Genomic DNA, 10842 nt, shown 5'->3' on the forward strand with positions numbered 1-10842 from the left:
TCAGTTATCTGTATAACACATTTTGTTAATTATTTTTTGCTCAAAATGTGATGAAAATCACAGGCAAGAAGCAACCATTGTTTCTGTTATTGAACCTTTCTTTTTGGAAATTTCAATACCAGCTTTCTGGCTCAATTTTCTTGCTGACATCAAGATTTGAGAACTGCTGGTAACCCATAAACTGCAGCATTTAAATTTTGAACTAACAGATACTGCAGTTTATGATATGACTGTAATAGTTTATAATTCACATTACCAGGATGCCACTTACTTGCAGGGGGAACTAGCTTAGTAGCACAGTATGCTGATTCTGGGATAACCTCTAGACCTATCAAGTAAGGAAACAATCTAAACTAATATAATGGAATGCCCTTTACAGAAATGACTATCAGCTCAAAACTAGTAGCCTAAAACTGCACTCACTATGAAACACTATGTACTGACACTGACGTGCCAGAAAACAGAGATGTTGTTTCTAGCTGCTTGTATTGATTCTGATTATGCCTTAGTAACATTACTAATTGTTAAACAGCTTTCAAATGCTAAATGCAGTTAAATGAATAATAATATGTTTGCATAATCAAGTTGAAAGCTACAGTGGTGTCACAAAGGAAGGCAAGTTCACGTAGAACCTCCAGTGAGTAAGCAAAATAGATGAATCTTCTAAATACATAACACAATCTACAAAAATAATAACAGCATTTATAGACTACACTTCTTTCCCAAATAATGGGCTTTGAACATAAATGCAACATACATCGCTGTTTTGTGTATAGGAAAATTGATATTACTTCTAGAAACACATAGACTAGTACTTTAACCTTACTTTTTAAATTCTAAAATCTACTGAAATCTACAAATGGCTAAACGAAGTATTTTCTTTAATATTTTTCTTCTGCTCCATTAATTTGTTGCTTAGATTTATAGCCACTCCGACTATGGTATCTTTATTGTATTCTACTTAACCTTTCCAGTGATACTGACTGAGCCTTGATATGACAAGGAAGTCCTTTACTTCACAGGTCACTGATGTGACATCATGCATTAATGACATTGTTTCACCAGTCACTGCTTCTTCAAGTAGAGGTTTTGTTGCTGTACTGTCTCAACAGGGACTTGTCCTCTGTCTTACTTTTAAACTGTCCACCAACACTTCTAATCTCCATTAAGGCACATGCGTTCATCTTAAAGAAGAGTCACTTACCTTCTCTGATGCAAGTTCGCATCCTAAGGTGATATGATAGTTCAAGTAATCAGTGCAGAACTAAAATAACCCAGCTATAATTTGCAGATTTATCATTCATCATAAGGGGTGCTGATAATGAGGGGACTGGCATTTAAATCTGCCAGACCCCTTTATTATTTACACTGCCAGTCCAAAGACGGACCTCTTCTGTGTCCCTACTAGACAGAGGCACAGTAAACTAACCTTAAAAGGGCTATCTTCTGTGACCTACTATACAGAGGCACAGTCAACTAATCTAAAAGGGTGGCGAAAGCAAACACAGTCTGGCTAGGCTTATAAATGCCCTAGGGCAGATAGCCTAGTATCAACCTATGAACCTATGAGTATGAGTCACTGGTTACTGAGGCATGCTGAGGATGTACTCATCCTAGTCAGGGAAGTCAACAGCTCTGCTGCTGTCCTGTCACACTGGAAGACAAGGTATAGGAAAGAAGATGAGTTTTATCTGTCAATACACTTGTAAAGGACAGCTGAATATAAATGAATCCCTCATGCTGTTTCTCTTGTCTTTATCTGTGACAGCATATACTGTAAAGGAAAGACTTCAGAAACAAGAACATCTAGCCAGCAGGATGTTGGCTGTCACCCTAGAAGTTGTGTACACATCCTCTGGGGTCATATTTGGACTAAACATCACTTGAGGGTCTGGCATAGGTGGCAGTCAATAGCATACTGCAATGGGTCAGGTATATTAGAGCCCCAAAGTCCTCTAGATGATCTAGAGAGGTTACAACACCAGCAATAAATGCATTGAACAGAAAATGATAGCAGCAGGTCCAACTGATAATCAAGTGCATGCTTCACAAAAAAACAGAACTTTCAAAAACCTATCATGTACAGTGCCATGGACAAATCAGACAGCTGCCACAAAACAGCACATGTTCATGTCAAGACTGAATCATGCTAATTTAGATGATGAACTTCCAGTACCTGAAACAGCACACCTGGAATGCTCACTTGGTAGTGTGCATGGAAGAAGCAGTACTACATGAATACTGCCTTGACAGGTATAGGATTTAAAAGTATAACTTGAGTCATTATATGTCATCGCATGGTAGCACATCACCATATGAAGCACTACTTTGCTCTTTGGGGAGGTTAGACTTTGTTCTTTGGAGGGGGGGGGGGGGTTAGACTTAACATTACATATTTGCTGAGCAAAAATTACTGGCAAACAAATCCTGGGTAGCAAGCAGACTTGGAATGCAATGTCAAGCAGCCAGATGTACCTACAAATAACAGAATTTCAAAGGTGTGGATGTCACAAGTTTCAAGAAGGAAGAATCAGAAATCCTAAGTCTGTTACGTCACTGAGTACCTTCATTGATGATATATCACGTAACTGAACACAGTAACACTGTGCTAAAAGCTTCAGCTTTGCTGAAGAGGGCAGGGAAAATGAATTACTGACTACACTGAGTACCATAGGTGATCCTTGGTAAATACAAGGCTAATAAATTTCCCCCTAGACTGAGGTAATATAAGCATTCTTAAATGACAAACAGTGCCAGGGATATGGCGGACATTAAAAGACACTAGACTTAGCGATAGAGAAAGACTGCCCTGTGATGCCAAAGAAAGAAGGTGACAGCAGCTGTATGTAGTGTGGGAGTGCAGTTACTTACTGAAAAAGGACCTGAGAAAAATGTAAGGGGAAAGGAATGAAAGCAGAAAAAAACACCAAACCCATTCATTTTTATTAATTTCATGGGTGCTCTGTGTGGTTCTGATATTGTGGACTGGATAGGGTTTCAGACACAATCGGCTCTATTCAGCATTTCCTGGAATGCACTTCAGTACTCTTCCAGCTGAATATTGACAGCATGCAGAATTAGATTTATTCATAGATGCAGTACTACAAAACTGTCTTTACAATTATCCATTTGCCTACTGGCCACCCATTCCTAGTTTCTGTGGAAATCTAAAGCCAAAGACTTTTCAGTCCTGTAAGAGTTCTTATTATTCATCAGAAACAACCATTTTACATATATCACTCATGACAAATATAGGAAAAAAATGATAAAACACTGACCATTTTCTTACAGGGATGCCACACTTCAGATACAGAGACTTTTTATGCTGAAGGACAGTGCACACATTCAGGCAACATAAGATATATAAATTATAATTTTATTATCAACATTAAGACCAAATGTTGTAGAACTGTAGTTGTATCTTTTCATGTCATAGTAAGGTGTTACAGATAAAAGACCTTTGTTTGTCACAATATTTAGAGAAAACGTGGAAATGTTTTCTATCAAAGTGTTATAACATTAAGGCATTTACAGTTTTTCCAACCCCCTAACATACACAGGACAGCAGGACAGTCCTGTGAAAACTTGGGCAGGTATTAACACTACATCCTTGAGGCAAAGCACATTTGCATCTTTTGAAAGGCATCCTCTGAATGTTACTTGCATCCAATGAAAGACCTATATCAGATGTAAGTGCAGTGTGTTCCCACCTATTGTCTCCTTTTAAGTCAAGTAAACTGAACTCAAGTGCACTGAGAATCTCAAAGGAAAACATGCTAACAATAAGGGTTAGGCGGTGCAAAAAGCCCAAGTAATACAATGCATACAAATGTGTTTTCCCATAGAAAGCAAGCTTTAGTATTAAAGCAAAAAAAGTTTAAAGTAAAACAAAATTTCATTGAGGTATATAGGGTCTGTTTTCCCTGCAGGTTAAACAGTTGTCTTAGGAAAGCAATAAAGTTACCAAAACTTTATCTTTTATCTCACAGAAATGTTAGTAAGGAAATATACTACTGTGTGTCCAATTTCCACTGAGCAACACTTCAGCTGTTTCCATTGCTTTGGTGAAAAACACATATACGGTAAGGCTATGTGTCGGTCCATCGCCAATGTAAGATGTATCACCTCTCTTTTGTGGTAGGCACACTAGCCTTACTTGTCAGAATGGAGTGGGGGTGCGCACTTTGCAAAGGATCTTTTTGAAAGCTTTCCTAAAATCTTGATTGAAAATAGTATAAATGACTGGATTGAGAGAGCTGTTGCAGTAACCAATCCAAAAGAAAAAGTTAAATACATCTTTGTGTACAGTGCAGGTCTCTGGGCAGATGGCAGTTAGGCTGTAGCAGAAGAAAAAAGGGAACCAGCACAACACAAACACTCCAATCACCACGGCTAAAACAAACGTAAACCTCGTCTCTCTATTCCAAACAGCCTTTTTCTTCAGAGGATATTGAGTTGGAAGTCTTTCCGTCTTCACATAGTCTCCTTGGGAAGTAGCTACTGTGTCCACAAACCTTATGCATTCCTGTGACTTTCCATTGTTCATTAAACCAAGTTCCTTGGGGTCAGTATAATCTTGACCGGGTGTGATACAACTGTCTGTTCCCCCTTTCTGCTGGTCATTGAGTGCAGTGAGCTCTGTTCTTTCTGAGACTCCACAGGGTTGATGCACACCCAAGTGTGAGCATGTCTGGTGACAGTTTTTTCCCGAAGGAATTCCGTGCTGCGGCTGGTAAGAAAGTTCCGCACAGGGACTGTCCTGCACTTCTTTGTTAGGATCGTGGCTCGTACCCTGCATTTCCCTGTTGGCCGAGTGCCGCCTGCTCCTCCGTTTTGCTATTTGATAAATTCTTAAATAGACAAGAATCATAATCACACAAGGAGCAAAAAAGGAGCAGATACTGGATGACAAGACATACCACCTCTCATCGTTCAAGTGACACTGGATTGCACTTTGTTCCTTCTCAGTCCCAGTGCCAGTCTTATTCATAGAAATGAGAGGAGGGAATGAGATGAAGGCAGCGATAAGCCACACAATTAGTATGGTGCATTTAATTCGTTTGGGGGTCCTTTTAGAGTTGTACTCAATGGGCCGGCTAACTGACCAATACCTGTCCAGGCTGATGGCGCACAAGTGCACAATGGAAGACGTGCAGAACAGTACGTCTAGGGCCAAGAAAATTTCACACCAGATGTCCTTGAAGTACCAGCAGCCCATCAACTCTTTTGACAGAGAAAATGGTATAATCAAAGTGCCCACCAAAATGTCAGCTGCGGCCAGGGAAACTAGGAATAGATTTTGAGGCGCTTTGAGAGCACGACTGGTTAATACAGCAATTATAACCAAAACGTTCCCAAATATTGTGAAAAGAATAAGAAAAACGACGACTGTTGCGATAACAGCTGCAGCTTGTGGCGCATAGGGCAACTTCCATCCGTTTTGCACCACACACACACTGTAATTAATGTAATCTTGGGTGAGTTCTGGGGAGAAATTGGTTGCACTCATGGCGTTGCGATAATCCTGGTCACCCCAGTCCGCCGTATCACTAACTGTTAACCATTATTACCAAGCAGCGCACCAAGGAATGAAAAGTTATAACGAGCACAAACTTCTATAAACTGTCCACCCTAAAGGAAGACAGGTAGCAATATCAAACTGTAGGTGTCTTCCTTTAATAACATTTATCAGAACTGAAAACAACGCGGAAAACTAAAGTTTTCTTTCGGAAACGTGTTAATGTTACTAAGTGTCAAACTACAGTCATGAAAATCGTTGTAGCTGCTGTTTTCCATTTTATCTGTTTCAGAAATTACATACTTAATGTACCATTCCTCCGAGCTTGACAAAATCCGTTGAGTGGACGCTTTTCGTGGAGTTTGGTAGCAACGACTCCCAAAGCTGGCAGGTAGCTCTAAATAAATTATCAGTTCTGTAATTATTCGGCTTTCTCAGGCAGATTAGTATCATTGTATCATTTCATTTCACAGAAACGCAGTCTTCAGTTTCGTGCCTGTATTAATAGTTGGGGCATGTCTCCAGAGTGCATCCAGATGAGGTGAAAAGTTGGTGTAATAAATAGCCTTTAGGTAAACATCAAACTAGGCGTATAAGGTCTGCGCGAATAGCCCGTTTCTGTCCTGAGTCTTCTTTCAGCCCTGAAAGTTGACGTTGATTTTGTTCGGCTTGCATCCAGCTTCTTTGACAGATAATCCGTGCCTTCACTTGTAGAATATAGACCACCTGTTTGTGTCTCCCTGCCTGCTCATTAGGGTGAGCTGTTTCCTCTCTTCACAGTACCTTGGGATGCCCGACTGTGGTATCAACACTGGCAGAACCGCGAGGCAGTGCGGAGCAGTATGGGACTTACCAGGAAAGTAAACACACTGTCCGCAAAGTGAAGCCATTTCAGCAAGTAGACCCCGTGCTGCAGGCAGTTTCACACACCAATACAGTTTTTAATATGGGCGAGCTCTTCTGCTGAGTAAGCTGTGGTAGTAGCAAAGAATAACTGTTCAGTGCACAATACTGGTTTACATTGTCAGTGGTAGAGCTTAGCATCCACAAGTGCTAGCTAGAGTTATTATAATTTAATTTATATTTTTTAAAAAACTGCAATAACAAGGCAGTCACATAAGGGAGTCATAAACAAAACCGAAAAATTAGTCTCGGTCACAAAACAACCGTAAACGTGGTAGGCAGAATTCATTTATGAGAAGTGAGCGAAGTGATGATGCTGATAATGGTCCCTTTTAAATGTTATACCCCTTAGTCAGGAGCTCCCTATCCCTCAGGGAAAAAAAGTTTTTTTAACATGTTTAGCGCTACCATCAATATGGCTTATTCTATCTCTCTCCCTTTCTGTCTCCAGCAGTACTGTCCTACTCAGTAAGTAATGTCAACTATTATTTCACCTGTGTATTATACAGTTTTGATCGCCTGGAGCTCAAATGCTGAATATAGCCTTTCCCTGGCAGATGTTGGAACGCCACCTATAGCTGGGAAATTTAGGTTAAAACATAGCTCTCAACCTTCCATCTCCAAAATGAGGAGCACTAGCCCTCTTAATGTGGAACAAATGGGCAAAATGTGGAACACATACTAATGTCTTACTAACTGCATCAACTAGGAAAGTCATATGATGGTTAAAATATGCTGGTTTTACTTATAAAGAACGTCTATTAATGCATTAATATGATTTATTTATATTTACCGTGGATTTTACTTTAAAAAAATCCCTAACACTGAATATGTTACAGATCCTTTCAATGTGGAACTTTGAGGAGCATGAACTTAGACCCCAGATGAGGTACGTACGTTCCTCGTAATGAGGTACAATTGAGAGGCATGGGTTAAAACGCTAAATAAATCAATTACATTCACCATTTTGTACGATATCGTACAGTAACAGAAAGGAAACTAAACGCCACAAGCCTTTCTCATTTCACTTTTTTTGTTCCACCTGCATGTGCCTGATGTCCACTCTAGTTATAAACCATTTTGCAAGTGCCTTCTTTTCTGTCACCTGCAAGGCGGCACTACATCATGTGAAAAAACTCCTAAAACTGTTTTGTGTATGAGAAGGCATTTCCTCCTTCTCGTGTTTACTTGATACTTCATTTATAACAGCGACATCCTTGGTCATCACTGCGTTATTTCCAAAAACTCAGAATCACACAAAGACGGAAATCAGTACATCTAATCATGCTAAATTATACTTAGATGCGTGTATGACAAGACTGGAGTGGTGTTTCTTTTAAAATTTTCTCACATGAGGTGTACAATCCATTTAAAAGACAGAAGCGTAACCCTGGATAGAAAGATTACTTTAGCCTGTTTTTGCCTGTTAACTGGATAGGTGAGCCTTTCAATCACAACTTAGACCAGAAGGTGTGGTAACCAACAATGTAGCTAGCAGCAGAGTCAACATTGCAGCTATACAGAGTCAGCAACCAGTACAATGGAAAATACATCAACAGTTCTGTTTTAATTAGTTCCTACTTTAAACATTATATAGGTTGAGTTTAATATTTACAGTTACATACAAGAAATTTAAGTTTCATAGGATTGTTCTGTATGCTGCAAAAAGGAGAAAAGCATACAGCATCAGAAATTAACTTAGCAAATGAGCTCTCTAAAGTAGTAATCCATGATCGCAATAAGTGCGTCTGTAGGTTTCATTAAAGTGTTGTTTGAAGAGTGCTCTAAGTTGAGGTAGTTTATTACACTTTCTGATTTTGTTTGATGTTATGTCTCTGCACGTTTAAAGAATGTTTGTGCTCACATCTACAAATGCTGTGAGACCACTGCTGGTGTGTGACTGCATTGGGATTTTGGAGTGTACTTGTCTGAGATTGGTACAGCTCTACCTGCTTTAATAAAGTCTAGTGAACCAATATCTTACCTTGTCATTGATGCCAACAGAATGATCTTTTATATGTTTTACATAAAACATTTAACAGTGTTCATAATTCATTTAATGATCCATATCAACTAGTGTTCATAATTCATTTAATGATCCATGTCAACCTTTGAGCCATATCCAAAAACCAGCTCAGAACATTATCATTCCCTGGCACTGTTGACAATAAATGTATCGAGGTTGCATGCTTTTACAAGTCAGGGTTGCCACAAGCTGCATATTCAATACAAAAAACATAGACCTCAAATGGATTAAATGGCCACAGCCATGTGTTTATTGCCATTGCAATTATTATGAGATGTGTGCAAGGCAGGAATGTCAGGGAGGCCATTTTATTTCTTTCATAGCATTCTCCTAAACCTACAGGACAACAGACAGTACGTCGATATCTGGCCCTTCTGATTCAATATACCCACATCATAAAAGCTTTTTCATTTCACAATTCTTCACAATTCCTACGGGCCGCCTTACAATCTGCCAAGGAGCCATTGCTGGGCTGGTAAGTCCCCTGGCAACAATCCCTTGGGGCTGTCTGGCCTGTGGAAGGTCCAGCTGAAGAGTCCTGTGACCCCCCCCCACTTACCTTGGCCTCCCTTACCTTTCCTGTCTTCCGCTTACACGACTGCGACAATCTAGCCTAACCTGTCTATCTTACCCGGAGAAGGCAAAAACCTAAAAAACCCAGTGGGCAAAAACAGGAAATTCCTTCATGATCCCTTGTGTAATCACCTTTGTAGGTCACTGGGTTCCCTAAGTACCTTACCTGGTCCTAAACTAACTGACAAGTACACCCCTGCTTTTACAAGGGGGTGGGTAGGGTGGGACAAGCTGCTAAGGTAGAGGTTGAAAAGACTGATTTGCTTTGCTCCCAACTTTTTCAACCCTTCCCCTGGACAGCCCAGCCCACCTCAGCCCTCCTAACTATTCTGATCCTACCTGTTCTCCACCTCCCCCCTCCCCCCACTGAAACATGAGTCCGAGCTGACCTGCCTCAGACAAATGACGGTTTGCTGCGATTGGCTTGCCAGTTATTGTTCTTCATTTAAAGTTTGAATACTTCCATTATTTATTTATTTATTGTCCAATTGATTTTTGTTCTTATTGTATTACGATTTGTTTTACCATATTTTTCCTTGCAGTTTTAAAAGATCTTGGCTAGAGTCAGATAGTAAAATTCAGTTTCCATTCACTGGCTGAAAAGGAATTAAATCTGGCTAATTAATGGGGAAGCTGAGAAGTAAGAATATTTATTTAGGTTATTTAGCTGCATGTGCTCTGAGATTACTGCTGGTCTAGGAGTGTGCAGGATTTTTTCCTACCTTCCCATCTAGTCTCTGTTGTGGTTTTAAAACTTGGTGTCTTTGGAGATAACTGCCCATACTGTCAATTTGACTTTGGAAGCTCCCCCATCTAATCAGCTCATTCTATTGGGCACTGAAAAATAAACAGGGAAAGGACCACCCCCTTGAATTTTGAGTTAGTTTCTATTTCACATCATCCCACTCACTTAGCGCATACTACAAAATCAGCAGTATCTGAGACTAGATTATTAATGGCAGGAGAGTCTAGGATCTGTTTATCAGGAATCACCCTTGGATTAGTAATTCAGTTTTACTTCTAGCGAGAGAAGGCACAAAGGGTCATTATTTCCTAGCCTTCCTAGAGACTAGCCGGACATTACTTATTAGGAGCCTGTTTGTGATTGATGCTATTGTTTTGTGTCTGTTGAGAGAAGAAGCTGAAGGGCATTGATTCCTACTGACCTCTAATTGGGTAGTGTGTTTGAGACTTCATTGAGAGGCTGAGTTGTAGCTTTGGTATAAACTCTTTAGGGCCTTCATACAGTATGGCTTTCTGTTTTGTCCAGCTACTGTAGGTTCTGTTCAGGGTATCTATCAAGAGAAGACTTTAGCAAATGTACTGAACCCAGCAGTACCTGGGTTAATACTACCACTCAGGGAGCATCTTGGGATTAATGCTACTCCTTTGCTTCTGGTGAGAGAAGGAGCAACGGATCATTGATTCTTAGCTCCATGCAGCTGCATTGAGATCAGCACTATCTCCACTGTTAAACAGCACCTTTTGTAATCAATTCCAAACCTCGTACATAGCCAGCTTTAGACACCAGTGAACCCTGCAGTCGCTGGTGCCTAAAGCCAGCTTTGTATGAGGCACCAGTGAACCCTTGGTTGCTGGGGGCCATCAACCACAGCAAGTTATATCTTATTTTAATATTTTGCAATATGCCTGTCAAAGAAACAAAAACCTAGTATGTCACTTGTGTACTTAATAAACCAGGTGAGTAATAATTATTTATATCATCTCAAAACTCATAAATATTTCTGGTTATAGTAATAGTGTTTTGTCAAGTAATAGGTTTCACCATTTCATTAAATATTTTACCATAGTGCCCTTGACT

General features: G+C 39.9%; 1 protein-coding gene across 1 annotated transcript; it reads right to left on the reverse strand.

Moving 5' to 3' along the window:
* Positions 1-3360: 3360 nt before the first annotated feature.
* On the reverse strand, positions 3361-6876 carry ADRA2B (adrenoceptor alpha 2B). Its single transcript, XM_044084202.1, has one exon. The coding sequence runs from the start codon at positions 5507-5509 to the stop codon at positions 4160-4162; it is 1350 nt and encodes a 449-aa protein (XP_043940137.1). The 5' UTR covers positions 5510-6876; the 3' UTR covers positions 3361-4159.
* Between the last annotated feature and the right edge of the window lie 3966 nt (positions 6877-10842).

Source organism: Protopterus annectens, chromosome 9.part0 (assembly GCF_019279795.1).
Source record: "Protopterus annectens isolate FY-2018-M chromosome 9.part0, PAN1.0, whole genome shotgun sequence".
NCBI lineage: Eukaryota > Metazoa > Chordata > Ceratodontiformes > Protopteridae > Protopterus > Protopterus annectens.

Coding starts and splice junctions, on each gene's coding strand:
- ADRA2B (XM_044084202.1), bottom strand. CDS start 5,509: ATGAGTGCAACCAATTTCTCCCCAGAACTCACCCAAGATTACATTAAT.